Below are 23,110 nucleotides of genomic sequence, written 5' to 3' on the forward strand. Positions count from 1 at the left end.
TGCATGTATCTAATTTATGGTCTGACTTTCAATTAGATCTTAAGAAACATTTGGGTAAGGATTTCCTTTTAAACGAGTCAGACCTGCAACTTATTTTTAGAAATTCCAACTCCACCAAAAATGAATCATATATCATCAATTTGCTGATTATTTTAGCAAAGTTTCACATACATTAAATTAAATACTTGAAAAAAATGCCCTCTTTTTCTCTCTTCAAAAAAATGGATGTATGTACTTATTTTCATGTGATCCAAAAATTGAACTGTACTAACTTAAAACATACTAAAACCTTACATCTGTGCAAACTGTACAACTACATCACTGGTTGATTCCCCTTGTATTATATGGTTTAATTTCTTTGTTGTTCTCTCTTTTTTAAGATCATCTTCTTGATTACACTTTGTAAAAACTAACCCATGTAATAACTTTTTGAAAAACTTAATAAAAAATCAATTTTAAAAAAACTTCCCAGGTACATATAATGCAACTGAGCAGTAAAATTGTAACATAAGAAGGAAGGATAGAGGGAAAAAAACAAACAAACAAAAACAGTAACGGCTCCTCAGCGTTACGTCCTTACGTCCTCTTAAAAGAAGTTAGCTAAATGCAAAGTTTAAGGTTTTGGGAAAACATAAAAATATAGATATTACAGGAGTATTAGTCATAAACATACTTATGGAAAGAAACTGTATTTAGGAGAACTGTTTACTTGGCATTTGGCCTAACTAGTTGATCAGCGGGAGTGTTGTTTTTCCACGCTTTATTACAACATCTCGAAGAGACTATTACAAATTAAAAAATAAAAAAAGACAAGGCATTTTCCTTATGTAAAATTAAAATACAAACAGAAACATAAAAACAACTTACAGGGTCAAACATTTTACAGCATCACAAAAATTAGCAACAGTATGATTAGGATTATTAATATATTTCATGGAGGACAGGAGTATTCTAAATTCGTTTTTAAAGCAGTTTATACTTGGGATCTGTTTTTTTCCCATTTATTTTTGTGAATATGGTATTTACCCATAAATATGTCAGAAGAGAAATCTCTTTTGTAAGTTTTGAGTTGTAAAAAATAATATCTTCAATTATGAATTGTGATTAGCCGGGAGTAATGTCTTCGATGATTGGCTGGTGGACATTTCCGTTCCTTTCCGGTTTACGTCGTTGCTAAGTAACGGTTCCTAAGCATCACCGCCTTACGTCCTCTCATGAGGAGCTAGCTTAATGCTAGGTTTAAGAAAGTGTGAATACAAAAAGATACAGATAATTTATACGAGTTGAAATAGCTGTTTTGAAGTTATGACAGCTATAAAAGATGGAGAGTACACCGCTACAATCTACAGACTGGTGAGGAAATGCATGTTTGTGTTTAGCTTAGCTTCCTAGCTTGGCTACTATACCGCAGCTTCACCGAATGTCGTTCAAAGAACTGATTTTTACTTTGGTATTTGTTTTTAGAGGAATAAATCCAAGATGTATTACGCTGTCCCTTAGTATAAATGTATTCTCTATAATTCGGCATTTAATGTTTTCCTCTGCAGTAGTTCACGTTGCCGTCATTTAAAGCTAATTTTAAATAAAGTTTAAGTTTGCTGTGATGTGTTGTGATGTTTAACCAATCTCATTGCATCATAAGTTAAACAGCTTCTCCTTAGACTATGCTGATGAAGATCAAAGTACATATTATCACATAAAAACATATTTTAATCCTTTTTTGTAGATAAAAGACGGTCATTATGTTGATGCAATTCACGTGTTAAACGGCCAACTTCAGAAACACACAAAGGTAAGTTTTTCTCAGGATCTCTTCACTTTCCCTCCTTTTTTCAAGGTTTGTTGTTGTTTCTTATTTGCACTACTTGCATACGTAGTGCAAATAAGAAGTACAGTTTACCCAGCATCTGTAATGCCACTCAGATTATTTTTAAAAAATGTCAAAAAATCAAATTGATATTTTCGGTAAATTGCCTACTCTTGAAGACATATTTACTGATTTTACTCACAGATACCTGGAAAGGTTCAATATTGACTTTGAGAAAGGTCAGGTGTGTATCCTGAAATACTCCTGAAGTCTGTGGCATGTAAAAGGCAGGTTTATGGTGTAAATATCAATGTGACTGAGTTCGGTCTTGGTCTTGATAGATATTTATTTTTTAGTCCTGTGAGGGAAAAATATCTTTGTCTATGCAGATATCAGAGGTAGAACAAAGAAAGAAACAACAAAAATGAGATATTGGAAAAATGTTAACAAAAATAAACAGAATTCACAGAAGAAAAACACAAATGAATAACAGTGTGTTCAGGAAGACCGTGTACAAATAAGCAGAATGGATATGGATGTAGTATGGAATAACAGGGCAGAGACAGGATCTCATCTACCTGTCTACCTGTATCTTGTGTTGAACTGGTTGGTAAAGGCAAATGCAGCATATAATAAAGCACAGAGCAGACTCTTCTGTCTCGCGAAGCTTAAATCTTAGAATTCTGCAATGAAATGCTGAATCTCTTCTGTCAGTCGTGACGGTCAGGGAGCGGAAATGGCTCGACAAACTGGTCAGGAAGTGTGTGTCAGTGATGGGGAGGGAGGGCGGACTCCGCTGGAGAAGTTCGTTGGGAACAAAATGCAGGACATCCTCAACAACAGTAGAGATACCGGAGGAGGGTTATCGTGGAGGATTTCTTGTTCAGAGTGGTTTTAAATGAAACAAAGAAGTTTTTAAACTCTTATACCAGCAAAGTTGCAGCAGCTCCATCTCTCCAGTAAGTTGTAAAGGGAATGTGAGGAATCTTCCATGATGGAGACCAGTTTGTTCAGAGACCTCCTGTCCGACTGTCTCCAGTTTCTGTCCAGTGATCTGGCCAGCCTTATGAATCTGCTGGCAACCCTGGAACCACTGCAGACTGGAAGAACATCTCCAGCACTTTGCTGCTTTCATTGAAGGGTTGGGATTTCCTAGAATCTGGTTATTCTGGTCCTTTTTGTACACAGCTTCTGTGAACTTCCAGTCCAGTCTGCTGTCCAGTCTCTCCAGATGGTACTACTGGAAATAAGGATGCTAACATGTTAGTTTATTTATTTTCTTACTTCAAGGAAAAATACAAAGATTTGTTATCTTTAGAGGACATTATTTCTGGTTTTTAATTATTTCTAGACCTTTGGATAAAGCATGTCCACCCACCAGTACAGCCAGGTTGAGGATCTTTCATCTGGCTTTCTCACGGGGCACAGAGGGAGGGAGGGGGCAGTTAAATAATCTTTTTTAACAAGTTGGTGTTTTCTTCTTGTCACCATCATCATCATCATTCTTCCTTTCCTCCGTCTCAGTCTAGAGCGGCGCTGTCTCTGCTGGGTTACTGCTACTATCACATCCAGGACTTCGCCAACGCTGCAGAATGCTACGAGCAGCTCACCCAGCTACACCCGGAGGTGGAGGAGTACAAGGTGTACTACGCCCAGTCCCTGTACAAAGCTGGGGCTTACCCTGAAGCCACCAAGGCCTCTTTTGTTCTGGATAACCCCAGCAGTCACCTGAAGGTTCGTTCAGCGCAGTGTTGATGTCAGAAGCAGATTTATTCATAGTTAAGCATGTTTAGTTTGCTGTGTTGTGTCCTTTTTCTCTTTGATATCTTCTTCCTGTCTGACACAGATGGTGAAGCTGCAGGCTTGTATTAAATACTGTGAGGAAGACTACTCTGCTGCCAAGGTGATGAGCTCTCACACATCCTGATAACACAACATTCCTGTGTGTTTGGTCGCAGTTCCTGCAGCCTAACTTGCACATTCATTCTTCCATACTGGTCTGACTGTGTGGATTTCCAGTTGCTGTTGGAGCAGCTGCCGCAGGACGACCCGGACTACATCTACAACATGGGATGTTTGCTCTACCAGGAGGGAGGCTATGAGGAGGCATGCAAGAAGTTCATGTCTGCGATGCAGGTGCTTGGATATATGCCAGGTATGTTACTGTCTCTGCACTAACAGAAGATACTCAGTTTAATGTCTTTCATGAGATCTAAAGGAAAAGACATGAAATCAGTGATGATTTAACACTGTTATATTGTAGAACCTCTGCTTCCTGCTAATGTATCTACTCTGTATCTACAAATTCCACATATTGGACACTTAATTCCTCCTAAAAATGTTGCTTCTCTCAAGGTGATGCAGAAGAAACCTTTTAGTCCCTTGTCGTACAACTAAAAGAAAACAGCTTTTGTTTTTATGTGACCAGCTGAGAAAAACCTAAAATACTTAAATTGCAGTGGTTGTGTTTGTTTCTTTGTCTTTGTGCTGCGTTCGTTTTGGTCAGCTCTGTCCTACAACATCGCTCTGACATACTACGGTCTGAAAAACTACGATCAGGCCCTCAAATACATCTCTGAGATCATCGAACGAGGAATAAAGGAACATCCAGGTAAACACGTCTCTCCTGTTTAACGTGCTCTTTTACTACTTGGTAGAGTGATGTTGTTGGTTTTGTTTTTCACTCCAGAGCTGAGCATCGGGATGACAACTGAAGGCATGGAGGTGCACAGTGTGGGAAACACACTGATGCTGCATCAGACAGCCCTGATCGAAGCCTTCAACCTCAGAGCAGCCATCGAATACCAAAGGAAGAACCGTAAGAACCTGAGTCTTCGTCCTCTACTACATGGCAGCCAGAGATGAGAGCTGCTGAACATGACATGACATTATATCGATTTAATGGATACTGATTCGATGTTTGCTGATATCTCAAGTTTAGTCATCATCCACCGACTGACATGAAACATCACAGGTCATTTCTCTTCATATCAAAATCACAAAGAGCAACTAGAATATTATTTAACATTGTTATTTCAGAGCTCTGGTGGTTTAATAAATCAGTTTAAAGTTAAAACAGTCTGTTCTTATAACAGACAGACAAGTAATAAACCGACGGCCCAGAGGAACTTAAAATACAGCCATTTTCTAAATAAAAGCGCATTTAATCTGTCTGTCTATCTATCTATCTATCTATCTATCTATCTATCTATCTATCTATCTATCTATCTATCTATCTATCTATCTATCTATCTATCTATCTATCTATCTATCTATCTATCTATCTATCTATCTATCTATCTATCTATCTATCTATCTATCTTTCTTTCTTTCTGTTGTTCTTTCTTTCTTTCTGTTGTTCTTTCTTTCTTTGCTTCATATTTATAAATCCTCCCTGGAGCCAAATAGAGTTTAAAGTCTGCAGGAACATGCAGGCGAGGAAACTGAGTGTATGCTCAGAAACAAGTGGGAACACAGTCCTGAAGTCTGGTCAGACAGGAAGCCGGGTAAAATAACCATCCTGGTCCTGGTGCAGCATTTAGCTCCCCTCACACGGGGTCCGCACCATTTACCACCCAGGTGACCTGGAGGCAAGCCGGCCGGGTGGAGTTTTGACTCCCTTTTTAATACAGCTGATCAGCCGGAGGACCCAGACGGTTCTGATGGTTTAATGTTGATGTTGATATGTGGTCATTAATCCGATTCCTAAAATAACAGCAGAGTCACGTCCGAATCCAACCAGCTGTCCTGATTTGTCCTCCAATGGACACTGCTGCTGCCGTAAAGTCTTTTCCCACCAGCAAACGTTCTCCTCAAACTCCTCCTCCATCTGAATGCCGCTCTGTGTGGCGTGCTGAGCAGCCTTCACCGGTACTATGGATGATATCACAGTCGGTCTCCATGGTAGCAGGAAGCTACCATGGCAACCCAAGCTTTGATGACTGAAACAGGAAGCACGAATCCAGTTTCTCCGACCAGTTTTTATCCATGTGTTTATTCAGCATGTAGAAGTCGGGCATATCTTACAGGTGAGCCTGGAAGGGCTGTTTTTGCTCCATATTTAATAAAAATCCGAACCCCAGGTCCCATGGACCCCCTGGTCTAGATCTGGTGGTTCTTACAGAGTCACTCCACATTTCCTACCCTCCAGCTGATCCAGCCGTGGTGTCGTCCAGTGGGTTTTATCACCAGCTACAGGTCCGGTTTTACTCTGTGGGGACCATTTGTGATGAACATTTGTTTCTTTCCTCCTCAGCTTATCTGTTTTTTAAGTTCCTCTGGTAATTGTTGGTTTTAGTTTTCCTGGAGATATTGCAGGTGGTGTTCTGTTTCCCTGCAGTTGATGTCTGTCTGTCTGTCCGTCTGGTGTCCCTTTGTCCCCATTCTCTTTTTTTTGCCCTCTCTTCTCTTCGCCTTCTTTTTCTTTACTGTTCACTCTCTCTCTTCTTCATCCCCAACACTCTCGTTTAGCGTTAATACGTTCATCAGCAACAGTGAAATTTCAAAATAAACAATAATAAATAATTAAGAGGGCTCTGATATAAAGCTCCTGTCGGCAAAGCAGATTTGTTCGTCACAGCACAGCAGCCAGACCACCATGATGCTGATATGTAGGGATGCACTGATACCAGTGTCAGTATCAGCTCAATACCAAGTGTGTGTACTCGTACTTGGTATTAATAAAAGTGTGCTGATACCACACTAGTCAAGTCAGCGCAGATGTGTGTGATGACATACTTCAGACATGTTTTATAAGAAATAAATGCCTTGAATGTTAAAATGAGACATTTTTTGTTACACTAAAAGCCAGATCTTTGTTTCAAAACCACACATTTATAGTTGTATTTAGGTAAAATGTGCCAAATCAGAATAAAAACTTGTTGAAATTGTTAGATCTGTAATGTTATTATATTTGTATTGGTGAGGTAACTTCAGAAAGGATGGGTCATTTATTACAACCTAATGATATTCACATTTCAGATATCGGAACTCCCAAAAAGTGGATTGATGCATCCCTACTGGGATGATGTTGGAAGGACCAGTTAAAACAAAGAAACATCCAAACACAAAGCACTTATTTAACAAAGCAGAACAGGGTTCAACACGCGTGTTAACGCAGGACGTTTATGCCAGTCCCAAACAAGGCTGCTTCCAGAGAGAAAGTCCGACTCACATAGCCTCCTTTCATCTTCCCTCCTCTCCCGGCTCTGACACATTATCAGACCAAAGCTTGAAAGACGAGTGATCAGGAGGAAGTGTGGAGTGCACATCAAACACAGGTCTGCTTCAGAGGCAGCAGAGAAAAGCCCGGTTTCGCTGCTTGGTGTCTATTAGCAGCGGTGCTTCTACAGATTAATGTTGTAGAGTAGAAAAGACCAAGCAGTGCGTAAAATCCAAACCAAATCCCAATCTGTAAAGTTTCTGTTACGCATGAACGTCAGGGAATGAAAGGATGAAAGACTTGAGTTGATTTCTGATAGTTGTGTAGTGGAAATTAGACACATATTTTTAATGGGTTACTCCTTTGTTGAAGTTCTTTTATGTAGCACAAAGTATGTTCTGCATAGTTTAATTCAGAAAGCTTTCCTTAGTTAGTTCATGCAAAAACTGAATGTTCTGTTTCAAGGCCTGTGTGGTGGAAATTATACATATAGCATAGTTTTAATGTGTTACTCCTTTATTAAAGTTCTTTTATGTAGTACTAAATATATATTCTGTATAGTTTAGAGTGGTTCAGAAAGCTTGCTTTAGTAGCTTCATGCATGAAACTGAATGTTCTGTTCATGGCCTGTTTCAGCTTTGACTATTATCATGTTCTGCTAGCAGTTGTTTTGACTAGTGCTGCCAGGCGAAGGTTGTTTGTGTATGTCTAAAGAACGCTGCAACACCCTGAGTGGCAGGCAGAGCTCTGGAGACCTCTAGCTTGCAACAACTGTGCATTGTCAGTAAACTGGACAGAATACGGTTGATTTCTAGATTTCTTTCACATCAGATAAATTCCACAACAGTCGCTGTAATGAAATGAAGTTTTGTTTTGCTCTGACATGTTTCTGTTTGCTGTGTTTCATGTGGATTCCTGCAGTAAAAGAAGCTCAGGATGCGCTCACTGACATGCCCCCCCGATCAGAGGAGGTAACTTATCGCTGCACATACACTCCCACGTCTGCTCATCATGCTGACAAAACAACTTACCCGCAGGCAACATAAACTATTCATTTTTACTGTTTCTGAAGAGCTGACGTTGAGACATGAGCGACTTTAGTCTGCAGGAAATAAATGTGAGTCTGTGCACGTGGTTGAGGGGTTGCTGTAGTCTGAGGCTGCCTGGACTTGTCCTGTCACAGCCTGGAGAAAAGAGGGATGAATGGAATATTAGCATGGAGACGTGGGTGTGAAAGCTTGCATGGAGGTGATGATGAAGCATTCATGGTCTGAAAATGTCCTCATTAAAACTGATGGACTGATGAGGGCCGTCTGCCAGGACATGAACAACTACTGCCCCCTGCTGGGAGCAACAGTCAGGTGCAGCTGCTGAAGGTTCACGTCGTGCTCGTCCTGTCATGCAAAGCTTTTTTCTTTCTGGAGGAGCTGCAGATGTTTCTGTCTACGTATAATTACATCGGTTTACAATAGATATGTCTGTCTACTTCAGCTGAACTGTCCTAGTAATCATAGGATTACTTTACTCACTACTAGGTTTACTTTACTTACGACTAGGTTAACTTTACTCACTACTAGATTACTTTACTCACTGCTAGAGAGAAAGATGTTTCACTTCCTGCTGGAAACTCCAGTTTATTTCTGTGTTCTGGCAGGAACTGGACCCAGTGACCCTTCACAACCAGGCTCTGCTGAACATGGACACGAAGCCGTCAGAAGGCTTCGAGAAGCTGGCCTTCCTCCTGCAGCAGCCCTCCTACCCTCCCATCACCTTTGGAAACCTGCTGCTGCTCTACTGCAAACACGAGGTACGCAGCCAAGCGTACGGTCTGAAAACAGGACGCAGTACCCGCTAGGAGGCAGCGATGCTAACATTTAGCATAGAAACATGGCGGGAAACTCAGCTAAAAGACTCTACGATGCGTCCAAACCAAACCAAGTTCAAACCCCAAACAGAAACCATGACATCAGAGTCCACTTCACAGCTTCTGATCTAGTCTCCACACTAACAAGGCGTCATATGAAAGCAGACTCTGCTGGTTACAGAGACGTCCGTCTCATCACTGTGGGACAGAAACTCTGCTAATGTGTCTCCTATTACTCTGCCTTTGCTCTAAATAAATCATGAAGGTCCTGCTAGTTTTCATGGAGATGAAGGTCCAGCTAGTTTCCATGGAGATGAAGGTCCAGCTAGTTTCCATGGAGATGAAGGTCCAGCTAGTTTCCATGGAGATGAAGGTCCAGTTAGTTTCCAGGGAGATGAATGTCCAGCTAGTTTCCATGGAGATGAAGGTCCAGCTAGTTTCCAGGGAGATGAAGGTCCAGTTAGTTTCCAGGGAGATAAATGTCCAGCTAGTTTCCATGGAGATGAAGGGGGTTTATAGTGAAGGATTCCCTCTACCTATTGTCTTCCTGGACCCTCATGGTATTTCTAAGGTGAATCTGGGGTCTAAATCTGGATTCTACTGACTGACCACTGATAGAGGTGTCCATCATCATCATCGTCATCATCATCAGCTGATGAGTTCCTGAGATATTTACCTGGTAACATCTCTATTAAACACCTGGAAACCTGTTCAGCTTCACTTTTTACCTTCTACTGTAGAACATCATCATCCTCATCACATATTACTTTACATAGGATTACTTTACTCATTCCTAAGATTACTTTACTCCTTCCTAGGATTACTTTACTCCTTCCTAGGATTACTTTACTGGTTCCTCAGATTACTTTACTGGTTCCTAGGATTACTTTACTCAATTCAATTCAATTCAACTTTATTTATATAGCGTCAAATCACGGCAATGCCATCTCAAGACGCTTTACAGACAGAGGGGAAAACATAATGAAAGCCAATTCATAACAGCCTATATAAGGAAACCAACAGATTGAGTTGAGTCCAACTCAATCTCCCATCCTGAGCAAGCACACTGGCAACAGTGGGAAGGAAAAAACTCCCTTTTAACAGGAAGGAAACCTCTGGCAGAACCCGGCTCAGGACAGGCAGCCATCTGCCTCTGCTGTGTGGGGGGAAGAGGACAGAAAGACAACAGACAACAGGAACTGCTACTCCCGGCCAGGGAGACCTGCTGAGACAGGAGACATACATGTTAATGATGCAACACTGTTATTGGGGGTGGGGGGGGGATAAAAGAGAGAGATAAAGAGAAAAAGAAAGAAGCTCAGTGTATCAGGAAATGTCCCTCAGCAGTCTAAACCTATAGCAACATAACTAAGGGATGCTAACCATCCCTAGCTATAGGACTTATCAAAAAGATAAGTCTTCAGCCTAGTCTTAAAGGTGGGGAGGGTGTCTGCTTCCCTAACACTAACTGGGAGCTTATTCCATAAGAGAGGGGCCTGATAACCAAAGGCTCTGCCTCCTGCTCGGCTCTTTGAGACTCTAGGAACCACAAGTAAGCCTGCAGTCTGCGAACGAAGTACTCTGCTTGGTATATAAGGAACTATGAGGTCTTTGATATATAGTGGTGCGTGGCTGTGGAGGGCTTTATATGTAAGGAGAAGGATTTTAAATTCTATTCTAGATTCAACAGGCAGCCAATGAAGAGAGGCTAAAACTGGAGAAATATGATCTCTTCTGCTGGTTCTGGTCAGGACTCTGGCTGCAGAATTCTGGATCAGCTGAAGGCTTTTCAGGGCATATTTAGGACAGCCCAGTAATAGAGAGTTACAGTAATCTAGTCTCGAAGTAACAAAAGCGTGAACCAGTTTTTCTGCATCACTCCGAGACAGAATGTCCCTAATTTTGGCTATATTACGTAAATGAAAGAAGGCTGTTTTAGTAACCTGCTTAATATGTGGGCCAAAGGACAGGTGAGGGTCAAATATTACTCCAAGGTTTCTCACTGTAGCACTGGAAGCTAAAGTAATGCCATCCAGGTTCATTACAAAACCGGAAAATTTAGCTCTGAGTTTTTCAGATCCAACGAGAATTACTTCAGTCTTATCTGAGTTTAAGAGGAGAAAATTTCTAGACATCCAAGTCTTTATGTCTATGAGACAATTTTGTAGCCTATTGGGCTGATTTGTTTCATCTGGTTTAAAGGATAAGTATAGTTGAGTATCATCTGCATAACAATGAAAGTTTATTCCATGCTGTCTAATAATTTTGCCTAAAGGGAGCATATATAGCGTGAAGAGTACTGGTCCAAGTACAGTACCTTGAGGAACTCCATGACTTACTGTAGTTTGTGAGGAGGACTTGTCATTTACATGAACGAACGGAAGTCTATCAGATAAATATGATTTAAACCAGCTTAACGCTGTACCTGTAATTCCAATCACCTGTTCTAGTCTTTGTAACAGAATGTTATGATCGACTGTATCAAATGCAGCACTAAGATCAAGCAAGATAAGTACGGACAGAAGTCCTTTGTCTGAGGCCAAAAGAAGAAAGAAAAAGAAAAAAGAAAAGAAAAAAAATAAATAAAAGAACTCCTTCCTAGGATTACTTTACTGGTTCCTAGAATTACTTTACTCATTCCTACGATTACTTTACTGGTTCCTGGGACTACTTTACTGGTTCCTTGGATTACTTTACTGGTTCCTAGAATTACTTTACTGGTTCCTTGGATTACTTTACTGGTTCCTAGAATTACTTTACTTGTTCCTAGGATTACTCTACTGGTTCCTAGGATTACTTTACTGGTTCCTAGAATTAATTTACTCATTCCTAGGATTACTTTACTGGTTCCTGGGATTACTTTACTGGTTACTAGGATTACTTTACTGGTTCCTTGAATTAATTTACTGGTTCCTAGGATTACTTTACGCATTCTTACGATTACTTTACTGGTTCCTGGGACTAGTTTACTGGTTCCTCGGATTACTTTACTGGTCCCTAGGATTACTTTACTGGTTCCTGGGATTACTTTACTGGTTTTAGATTTTTTTTTTTACTGTGTTCCAGGTGGATTTACTGCGATACAGGAACACATATGTTGATTCTGACACGTCTCTAGACATGTCACACGTCTCAGGTTTCCATAGAAACCAGGATTAAACATCCAGCTTGTGTAGCCGTGGAAATCTACTTGATTTCTTTTGGGTCATAGGTGAGGGAATAAAAAGCCTTATGATGAAGAGGTTAGATAACTGTTTACATGCCTCAGTAACACTCAAACATAAGCTGGTTGAACCCAAAGCATAAACCTTAACACAGTGACTGACTGAATCAGGTGTAAAAGTGATTTTACTGAAATCCACACAGCAGTGGATTCAGACAAAAGCATCTCCTCTTCCTGACTGCCTTCACACTGACTTCATTACTCAGAGGATTATCGCAGCTTCTCCTTCAGAACCGCCACAATCCTCGGCAACACAGCCTTTTTCCCACCATCCGGAACACCAGCGAGGGGTCTACGCCGGGAGTTTACGCCCTTTTTAGAAGGATTTGGAGCCATGTGGCGACAGAGCTGCAGGTGTGGTGCTTTTCATTAAAATGGCATTAATGTCTCTGTTGGATCTTTCGCAGTACTTCGACCTGGCGGCCGACGTCCTGGCAGAAAACGCCCATCTCACCTACAAGCTCCTCTCACCGGTGAGCTCCACGGCCTTCACTCAGGATCTGAGAACAAACGCAGTGTTTTCTGCACGTCTAAAACACAAGCATGTTTTTGTTCTTTCCAGTACATGTATGAGTTCCTGGACGCCTTGTTGACATGTCAGACAGCACCAGAGGAGGTAAAACATCACAAAGACTTTTAGGTTTACTTGGTCCTCCCTCCATCCTCTCCTTGTTCACTGTCTCCCTTCAGGTTAGTTTTTTTCTCCTCCATTCATCATGCTTTTCTGCACCGTTTCCTTTTACAGGCGTTCAGGAAGTTGGAAGAGATGAACGCGAAATTAACGGAGCAGCTTCGGAAGCTGACAAAACAGGTTGTTAAAATCTTTCATCTCTTCCTGCACCGTTGGACCCACCAGTTAAAAAAAATGCATCAGTGCCATGACAGCTTCTGTTTATATGTGATTACAGAAGTGTCACAGTTTTTAGTTTTAGATGATTATCATCATGTTGTGCAAAACATTTATTGTATTCATAATGTGTCAGATTTTAAGCAATTGCTAATTTCCATCTTTTGTCTGTTTGTAGTTTGATGTCATTTACCTCAATAATCTGAAAAAAAAGCACAAATAAACATAAAATTACTAGTGGTGTGCATTGGCGAGAACTGGCAATATATGTGTCACAAAACGGGAGCAGCAATATGAGATGTTGGTAACCGTTTTAGAGGTTAATGGCAAGAAAAGTCTCTTGGCGTAGAAGGCGTTTAAAGCTCAACTCGCTGAATAACAAGCTGCGCTTCACGACACGACAGATAAAAACACTTATTCTGCATGTAGATGAATAAAAGATTCTTCATCAATAAAGATCCGTTGTTCATAAAATAAATTTGATACAGTTGCTGAAAACCTAAATATCGTCACACAAAATATTGCGATCTGCGATGGACTGGCGAGCTGTCCAGGGTGCAACCCGCCCTCTCGCCTGAATGCTGATGGGATAGGCTCCAGCTCCACTGCGACCCTTACTCAGATTGAACGGGTTCAGAAAATGAATAAATTAAAATATTTCGATCTTTTTTTATCTCGATATTTTCTTATTCCCCTAAAAACAACATGAGAAATGTTTCCTGGGAACAGCTGCATCCTCCTCACCTGGAGGAACGTTGCATGATAGCCTGCAGGTTAACTCTGCATGGTGTGTCCTGATGAGGCGTTTCAGTAAATCCTCCTGTGTGTGTGTGTGTGTGTGTGTGTGTGTGTGTGTGTGTGTGTGTGTGTGTGTGTGTGTGTGTGTGTGCGTGCGTGTGTGTGTGTGTGATTATTGCACAAACAACAAAGAGCCGGCCCTGAGGAGAAGAGTTCAACCTGAATTTGATTTGTTGGTCATTCCTCAGGTGCAGGACGCCAGGCAAGCTCGGGACGACGACCTGCAGAAGAAAGCTGTGCAGGACTTCGACCTGATGAAGGAGAAGTGAGGAAACACAAACACAGTCAGGACATACGTTGATGTAAACACCGTGTGAGGTTTCTCACCTGAAAGTAAACATGAAAAACAACATTATTTAATTTTCTTTATGTTCGTTGTAACTTCTCTGTAAGGTAAGGTTATCATTTCTCTTCTGACTATCTGTACTTCCAGGCTTTTCCTAAGGAAGCAGAATGGCTTTTACATTATTCCAGGGAATCAGAACACAACTCATCTACTAAGATACTTCAGGATTACTGTCATAGGGAATGTAACAAAATGAATGAAAAACAAGTTAAGGCCCGTTTATCCAGGTTACAGGGGGTCGATATGCAGTAGTTTGATCCATTTTCAGTGAGTTTAGGTAGCTGAACTTTGATGGAAGCCGGAAATGGCATTAGGGGGGCAGTGTTTAGTTGTGTAACGTTCACGTGCAGCTCTGCATGCAGCGTTCACGTGCAGCTCTGCATGCAGCGTTCACATGCAGCTCTACATGCAGCGTTCACATGCAGCTCTACATGTTGCGTTCACATGCAGCTCTACATGCAGCGTTCACATGCAGCTCTACATGCAGCGTTCACATGCAGCTCTACATGTTGCGTTCACATGCAGCTCTGCATGCAGCGTTCACATGCTGCGTTCACATGCAGCTCTGCATGCAGCGTTCACATGCAGCTCTGCATGCAGCGTTCACATGCTGCGTTCACATGCAGCTCTGCATGCTGCGTTCACATGCAGCTCTGCATGCTGCGTTCACATGCAGCTCTGCATGCAGCGTTCACATGCAGCTCTACATGCAGCGTTCACATGCAGCTCTACATGTTGCGTTCACATGCAGCTCTACATGTTGCGTTCACATGCAGCGCATGCTGCGTTCACATGCTGCGTTCACATGCAGCGCATGCTGCGTTCACATGCAGCTCTGCATGCTGCGTTCACGTGCAACTCTGCATGCTGCGTTCACATGCAGCATTCACATGCAGCTCTGCATGCTGCGTTCACATGCAGCTCTGCATGCTGCGTTCACATGCAGCTCTGCATGCAGCGTTCACATGCAGCTCTACATGCTGCGTTCACATGCAGCTCTACATGTTGCGTTCACATGCAGCTCTACATGTTGCGTTCACATGCAGCGCATGCTGCGTTCACATGCTGCGTTCACATGCAGCTCTACATGTTGCGTTCACATGCAGCGCATGCTGCGTTCACATGCAGCTCTGCATGCAGCTCTACATGTTGCGTTCACATGCAGCGCATGCTGCGTTCACGTGCAACTCTGCATGCAGTGTTCACATGCAGCATTCACATGCAGCTCTGCATGCTGCGTTCACATGCAGCTCTGCATGCTGCGTTCACATGCAGCTCTGCATGCTGCGTTCACATGCAGCTCTGCATGCTGCGTTCACATGCAGCTCTGCATGCTGCGTTCACATGCAGCTCTGCATGCAGCTCTGCGTGCTGCGTTCACATGCAGCTCTGCGTGCTGCGTTCACATGCAGCTCTGCGTGCTGCGTTCACATGCAGCTCTGCATGCTGCGTTCACATGCAGCATTCACATGCAGCTCTGCGTGCTGCGTTCACATGCAGCTCTGCATGCAGTGTTCACATGCAGCATTCACATGCAGCTCTGCATGCAGTGTTCACATGCAGCATTCACATGCAGCTCTGCATGCTGCGTTCACGTGCAGCTCTGCATGCTGCGTTCACATGCAGCTCTGCATGCAGCTCTGCGTGCTGCGTTCACATGCAGCTCTGCGTGCAGTGTTCACATGCAGCATTCACATGCAGCTCTGCATGCTGCGTTCACGTGCAGCTCTGCATGCAGTGTTCACATACAGCATTCACATGCAGCTCTGCATGCAGCGTTCACATGCAGTATTCACATGCAGCTCTACATGCAGTGTTCACATGCAGCGCAGGCGTCTGACAGCAGAGTAGCCCACCGCTGCTGTGCTTCTGGAGAAACCAATGCAGGTTCATGTGAAACGATCTAATTCTCTTAAATTTGAAGGTGTGGCGCTAAAAATATATAACTTCCGGCCAGCCTGCTGGAGCTTAGTCAGTGTAGGGCATGTGTGTCCAGCTCCGCTTCTGGGAGGCCACAATCCTGTAGGTTTTCCATGTATCCCTGCTCCAACACACCTGACTCAAACTGATCGGTCACTGTGCAGAACCTCCATTTGATGGAAGCCAGGTGAGTTGGAGCAGGGAAACATGGAAAACCTGCAGGACAGCGGCCCTTGAGGACCGACTTTGGACCCCCCAGATGAAGGGGAAACATTGATATAATAATGATCAGGTATTAGTTTTGTTCCTATGAGCTGAGCTTGAGGGAGTCTATAAAAACAGAAGAGTAGGAGCAGATCTGTAGCTGCCAGCTGGTGCAAAGTGGTCCAGGTCTTTAGGATTCGGACCTGTTCAGAGAGCTGGAGCTTCTGACCAGGTCTGAACCTCCAACCTGTGGCGATATGCTTTCGTCCCGATGCGATTCCATTCCATTTTTTTGGTGCAGATTTGACTTAAATTGCAATTCTCATGATTATTCTAAATAACTGATTTTTGTAGAAATCAGCAATATTGATAAAAACAAAAGCAATAAAAACAAAAAAAACGTACAAAACCTTTTTTGCTTCATTTTAATCAGGCAAAAACAACTAAGTAGCCAGTTCATTATTCTGCTGCTGTAATGCTCATTAAGACAAGTAAAAAGATCTATAAAAAATAATAAAAATGGCAAAAATTTTATCATGCATTGTTTTTATTTATTTGGAAAAAAATCACTTGTTTTGTTAAAAAACAAAAAAATTTTAAATCACGAGGCAAAACATCCTGATATTGAATTTATTCTATTCGTTTTCCCAGCCCTACTCCAGAGAGGCGTCTGAACGGTCTTCCTCTCCTTCTACCTTTAGATCCTCTAGGAACCACAGGTACACCTGCAGTCTGACAGTGAAGTGGCGTGTTGGGAACTGTCTGAAACTCTGACATCATCCGATGGCGTCTCAGATCTTTTTATTTGAGGAGAAGAATTTAAAATTTGTTTCTTTAACAGGAAGCCGATGAAGAGAAGATAAAACTGGATAATTATGATCCGTGTTGCTGGTTTTTGTCAGAACCACGTGCTTCCGTTCAGTAACAATCCCATCCCTCTGCTCTGATTGGCTGGTTCTGATCTCAGGTACGTAGTGGTCCTCATGGCTCAGGCCAAGATCTACTGGAACCGAGAGAACTTCCAGATGGTGGAGAAGATTTTCCGCAAGTCGGTGGACTTCTGCAACGACGACGACACCTGGAAGCTGAACGTGGCTCACGTGCTCTTCATGCAGAACAAATACAAAGAGGCCATCGGCTTCTACGAGCCCATCGTCAAGAAGCACTACGACAACGTGAGTTTGCTGGGAAGGTTCAGGCGTCTGTTGACACGTCGGCGTCGATGGCAGTCTGAGGTTTGCCTTTCTGTCCAGGTGGAGCAGTGTAACATTCAGGAATGTCCCTGCAAGTGCAAACCCTCGGTAAAAACGGCCAAAACGCTGCAGTTCTGCCGTGTTTGTGTGGATTTGTGTGGATGTTTGCTTGGAGTGGCGTTTCTGACATCTGTATAGTCAGTCTGGAAACGAGCTCAAATCAATCTGAACAGTTTTCTGGAGTGTTACTGTTCTGTGTGGTACGTTCCTGATGGTTCATCCGGGGTCTTATCCACCTCCTGATGCAGCATTTCACTCTGTCACTGGTTGCTATGGTAACTCCCGCTCACTTTGGATGCAGCTTAGGAGAAAAGCCTTTTGGTAAGTCATATTAAATGTTATGTTGAACTGGAAGAACATCGGCCTGAATGCACAAACAAGGTTCTTTGTCATTAAAACGTATTTTTCTGAGAACTGGGAAACTCGTCTTGTACTGGTTTGAAGAGAAAAGTACAAGCTGAACTGGAGTTTGCGTTTGCTCGGAGCTCTGGGTCAGTGGAAGAGAAATCCATCGGCGTGGCCTCCAGGTTGGATAAACAGGATCCGTTTCAATGTTAAATTCTGTTCCAGTCATTTTATCCAAAGCGACTTGCATGTGATCAGTCATCAATCAACCATGGCGATTATCCTGACGTGCACGTCTGGGTGGGAGCAAGCCGGAGAACCCAGAGAGAACCCACACGTGCACACACACACACACACACAGGGAGAACATGCAAACTCCACACAGAAAGCTCACTGTTCAACGTCTACCAGCCGGGGCTCGAACCAGCGAGCTTGTTGATGTGATAACCACTGTTCCACCGTGCTGCAAGAAATAAATCGTGGGTTAAAAAAAGGAAAATTACATAACATCAGCGTGATTGATAGTGTTAGAGACGACGTTACTGTGTAACCTGAACATTTGGTGGAAAAATGAATAAATAAAAACTGAATGATGCAGATTAGTTTCGTCTCCGTTAACCTGGAAGATGTTTCCTCCACGAGACGGCTGCCTTATCTCTGTGTTCTCAGCAAACTTTGGTAAATTTAGGTCTTCTAAAGCCTTTCCTGCGTCTCCGTTCCTGTTTCCCCTGCTGCAGGATGACGTGTGAGGACTTTTCTCCTGCTTTAGTCGTCTGATCTGTTTGGTTGGTTATGTTTGCAGGATTGCAGGTGTTGGTGTGAATGTGTGTTGTACATGTGACGTGACGTTTGGAGCTTTTCTGAAGACGGCGGCGGCTGGTCTGCGTTTGGTGGATCGTTTCTAACATGCTGCTGATGGAGTCATGTGTTTCCTGCTGTAGATCCTGAACGTGAGCGCCGTGGTCCTGGCCAACCTGTGTGTGTCTTACATCATGACCAGCCAAAACGAGGAGGTAAAGCGGCCCACACACAGACGGCCTTGTCCCTTTATGAACCACCTGAGGCCTTCAGGTCCTCTGCTGTGTGTAGGACATATGTGCTCTGACAGCCCTCGTAGTTACAGGAGCTGCACATGGAAGACGATGAAGTCAAACACTGATTTTGAAGTGTGTTTATCTTTATTTTACTTTAAAAGAATTAATCTTTTTTGTTTTCATGTTATTTGGAGGAAAAAGCCAGAATAAGGTTCAGAAATCTCAACTTGAATTTCATTTAATGGAAAAGTTTCACAAGATCTCGTATACAGGCGGCTGAAATGGGTTTCCTCCGCAGGGTGGCCGGGCTCTCCCTTAGAGATAGGGTGAGGAGCTCGGTCATCCGGGAGGAGATCAGAGTAGAGCCGCTGCTCCTCCGCATCAAGAGGAACCAGTTGAGGTGGCTCGGGCATCTGGTCAGGATGCCTCCTGGACCTCCCTGGTGAGGTGTTCCAGGCACGTCCCTCTGGGAGGAGACCCCGGGGAAGACCCAGGACACGCTGGAGGGATTACATCTCTCGGCTGGCCTGGGAACGCCTCGGGATCCCCCCGCTGAGTTGGCAAATGGCCTCCCTGCTTAGGCTGCTGCCACCGCGACCCGACCCCGAATAAGCAGCAGAAGATGGAAAAGTTTCTCTGCAGCTGCCAGAAAAATGAAAACTATTTTTGTTTTTTTTTCTCTAAATATCACAGTTGAAACATGCGTCTTTAAAATGTCAAACACAAACAGAAGAGAAACAGCAGCAGTTTGCAGACATGATGGTGATGGACGGTCGCCACATCGCTCCATTTTAATGCTTTTCTGGAAGATTTCCGGAGAGTTTGATGTGGTGGAAAAGTCTGCATTTGATGCAGTTTGGTTTCTATTCTAGTATTTTATTTTCATTTTGAAGGAAAAAATCAAAAATCGTTGTTAAAATGGTTTTCATGTTTGACCAGAGGTATGGGACTCCTGACAAGAGAGGAAGACCCCCGTCATCAAACATGGTTATTCACTGCGACAAACAGGAAATGTTTCACATGAAACTTTTTGACTTAATGAAACTGCAGTACAACGTGAAATAAACTCGTACACGTTGCCTTTGAGTACTTTAAACGTGGCATTTTTATTTACGAGACTTTGTTTTTGTTTAGATAAGAAATAAATCTTTCGATTCTTCTTTGTGTGACGCTGATTCGACAGGCCGAGGAGCTGATGAGGAAAATCGAGAAGGAGGAGGAGCAGATCTCCTATGACGATCCGGACAAAAAGGTGTTCCACCTCTGCATTGTCAACCTCGTCATCGGGTAAGTTTTCCGTCTCTGCGATTCCTTCAATGTCACCAGAGGAAACTGGCTTCCATCCAGATCCCTTCAATCGGCCTGAAACTGCGGTTTTCCTTGCAGGACGTTGTACTGTGCAAAGGGAAACTACGACTTCGGCATCTCTCGGGTCATCAAGAGCCTGGAGCCGTATAACAAGAAGGTCAGCCATTTTTCTACAGATGCAGCCAGTCTGTTCTCCAGTCTGTTCTCCAGTCTGTTCTCCAGTCTGGCCTCCAGTCTGTTCTCCAGTCTGGCCTCCAGTCTGGCCTCCAGTCTGGCCTCCAGTCTGGTCTCCAGTCTGGCCTCCAGTCTGTTCTCCAGTCTGGTCTCCAGTCTGGTCTCCAGTCTGGCCTCCAGTCTGGTCTCCAGTCTGGTCTCCAGTCTGGTCTCCAGTCTGGTCTCCAGTCTGTTCTCCAGTCTGGTCTCCAGTCTGTTCTCCAGTCTGGTCTCCAGTCTGTTCTCCAGTCTGGCCTCCAGTCTGGTCTCCAGTCTGGTCTCCAGTCTGGTCTCCAGTCTGTTCTCCAGTCTGGCCTCCAGTCTGGCCTCCAGTCTGGCCTCCAGTCTGTTCTCCAGTCTGGTCTCCAGTCTGGTCTCCAGTCTGGTCTCCAGTCTGTTCTCCAGTCTGGTCTCCAGTCTGTTCTCCAGTCTGGCCTCCAGTCTGGTCTCCAGTCTGGTCTCCAGTCTGGTCTCCAGTCTGTTCTCCAGTCTGGCCTCCAGTCTGGTCTCCAGTCTGTTCTCCAGTCTGGTCTCCAGTCTGTTCTCCAGTCTGGCCTCCAGTCTGTTCTCCAGTCTGGCCTCCAGTCTGGTCTCCAGTCTGGTCTCCAGTCTGGTCTCCAGTCTGTTCTCCAGTCTGGCCTCCAGTCTGGCCTCCAGTCTGGTCTCCAGTCTGGCCTCCAGTCTGGCCTCCAGTCTGTTCTCCAGTCTGGTCTCCAGTCTGTTCTCCAGTCTGGTCTCCAGTCTGTTCTCCAGTCTGGCCTCCAGTCTGGTCTCCAGTCTGGTCTCCAGTCTGTTCTCCAGTCTGTTCTCCAGTCTGGTCTCCAGTCTGGCCTCCAGTCTGGTCTCCAGTCTGGTCTCCAGTCTGGTCTCCAGTCTGGTCTCCAGTCTGGCCTCCAGTCTGGCCTCCAGTCTGGCCTCCAGTCTGGTCTCCAGTCTGGCCTCCAGTCTGGTCTCCAGTCTGGCCTCCAGTCTGGTCTCCAGTCTGGCCTCCAGTCTGGTCTCCAGTCTGGTTTCCAGTCCAGCATGCATTTTTTTTTCTGGTGTCAGTTAGAACTGCTGTTATATGAAAATAAAACCTACAGTGTGTGTGTGTGTGTGTGTGTGTGTGTGTGTGTGTGTGTGTGTGTGTGTGTGTGTGTGTGTGTGTGTGTGTGTGTGTGTGTGTGTGTGTGTGTGTGTGTGTGTGCGTGCGTGTGCGTGTGTGTGTTTAGCTGGGGACGGACACGTGGTTCTACGCCAAGCGTTGTTTCCTCTCGCTGCTGGAGAACATGTCCAAACACATGGTCATGCTGCGGGATGCCGTTGTACAGGAGTGTATTCAGTTCCTGGAGCACTGCGAGGGTGAGTGGCCCCCCTCACACACACACACACACACACACACACACACACACACACAAGTTTCTGTAAAGATGACAGACAGCCTTGATTGACAGCTGCTGGTAATGATATATCATATATCATATCATATTATTGTTATGTATAAAAACTAAGTCCAAGTAATATTTACGGTATATTATATCTGTTGTTATTTACAATAATATAGGCAGGTTTATTTGTTTCACACATTTCACGTACAAAACAATTCAAAGCTCTTTACATAAAAACATTGAAAGCATTGCAGATGATGAAAAGAGAAGACAGATAAAAGATATGTAGTAATATAATAATAAAATAATATTTAAGTTTTTCATATCATATTGATGCAATAGTAATATTTATGATATATTTATTGGAAAGCGTAATTAATTCCTTAATTATAAATACTTCATTATATAGTATTGTGTCTTTAATGTGAGCCAGTATCAGTGAGTCTCCATCTGCCTGCAGCGTACGGGAAGGAGGTGCCCGCCATCATCGAGCAGCCCCTGGAGGAGATCCACGTCCACATCGGCAAGAACACCGTCACCTACGAGGCTCGGCTGCTCAAGGCCCTTTTCTACGACGTCATTGGCTGGAACAAGTGAGGTCACTGTGCAGACGGCGGGGTGAAATCTGTTTCTACACACAAACTGTCCTCCAGTCAGCATGTCTGACTGGTTGCAGGGAAGCGTCCCGTTTAGTACGGTTCTGTCTGGATGAAAGAGTCCAGCAGACGTGGCTTTAGTAGTTTATCTTTATTCTGCTCACATAAACTCAACCTGACATGAGCTGATGCCTTCATGTTTAAAGTTCCACATGTCGCTTTACTACATGCTGAAAGCAGAAACAACTATTTCTGGAAAGAAACACATTTGCTTGTCGTGTAAATTAAATGTTTGTCTCAGATAGAGATGCTCCGTTCTGCTTTTTGGTTCACTTTAAATGACAGAAAACTGCTGCAGATGATCGTTCTGAACAACAAACCGCGTAAAGCACAATGTGACACGACACACGACGTCTGCTCAGACCGCAGGAAAACCAGCAGAGATGAACAGTAAAGACGTCGGTCTGCAGCTCTGGGAGAAGATCTTCCAGAATAATCAGATTCTAATCCTCATCATTCAGTCAGAGCACCAGAAACTCCTGCATCTACAGCGACAACAGCGCCACCTATCGTCCACAAGGAGCAGAAGCTCTTTTAACCCTTTACGCTCCACCAGATCCCCCTCCCAGCGCCGTCTCTGCCGTCACCGTCTCACAGCGTGGAACTCTGTGGTGGTCATGTGACCCTCCAGCTGGTCTACGGAGGTTTTCCAGCGTTTCTATCCGTCCAGGAGGTTTTAAATCCAGACACAACATGTAGTGTTTATTCAGAGACTCTAGATGGTAAATCCATTATTTATCACATCTTGATCACCATCTGTTGCT

The 23,110-nt window shown here is 43.7% G+C and overlaps 1 protein-coding gene across 1 annotated transcript; it reads left to right on the forward strand.

Annotated features, from left to right (window-relative positions):
• The first annotated feature begins 1,249 nt into the window (after positions 1–1,249).
• ift70 (intraflagellar transport 70) lies at positions 1,250–22,893 on the forward strand. Its single transcript, XM_079252423.1, has 19 exons — positions 1,250–1,353; positions 1,727–1,792; positions 3,332–3,541; positions 3,654–3,710; positions 3,827–3,962; positions 4,314–4,418; positions 4,497–4,625; positions 7,890–7,939; positions 8,623–8,775; positions 12,463–12,528; positions 12,618–12,671; positions 12,801–12,866; positions 13,889–13,965; positions 17,138–17,345; positions 18,710–18,781; positions 19,986–20,089; positions 20,189–20,267; positions 21,535–21,664; positions 22,151–22,893. The coding sequence occupies exons 1-19, from the start codon at positions 1,306–1,308 to the stop codon at positions 22,285–22,287; spliced, it is 1,947 nt and encodes a 648-aa protein (XP_079108549.1). The 5' UTR covers positions 1,250–1,305; the 3' UTR covers positions 22,288–22,893.
• Positions 22,894–23,110: the final 217 nt, after the last annotated feature.

Source organism: Telmatherina bonti (assembly GCF_933228915.1).
Source record: "Telmatherina bonti genome assembly, chromosome: 14".
NCBI classification, from domain to species: Eukaryota; Metazoa; Chordata; class Actinopteri; order Atheriniformes; family Telmatherinidae; genus Telmatherina; species Telmatherina bonti.

What these genes read in the sequence shown, in the direction of transcription:
- ift70 (XM_079252423.1), top strand. Translation starts at nt 1,306, where the DNA reads ATGACAGCTATAAAAGATGGAGAGTACACCGCTACAATCTACAGACTG. An exon ending in CCGCTACAATCTACAGACTG is followed by an intron (nt 1,354 to 1,726) that starts GTGAGGAAATGC and finishes CCTTTTTTGTAG; the next exon opens with ATAAAAGACGGTCATTATGT. An exon ending in TGCTCTACTGCAAACACGAG is followed by an intron (nt 8,776 to 12,462) that starts GTACGCAGCCAA and finishes GATCTTTCGCAG; the next exon opens with TACTTCGACCTGGCGGCCGA.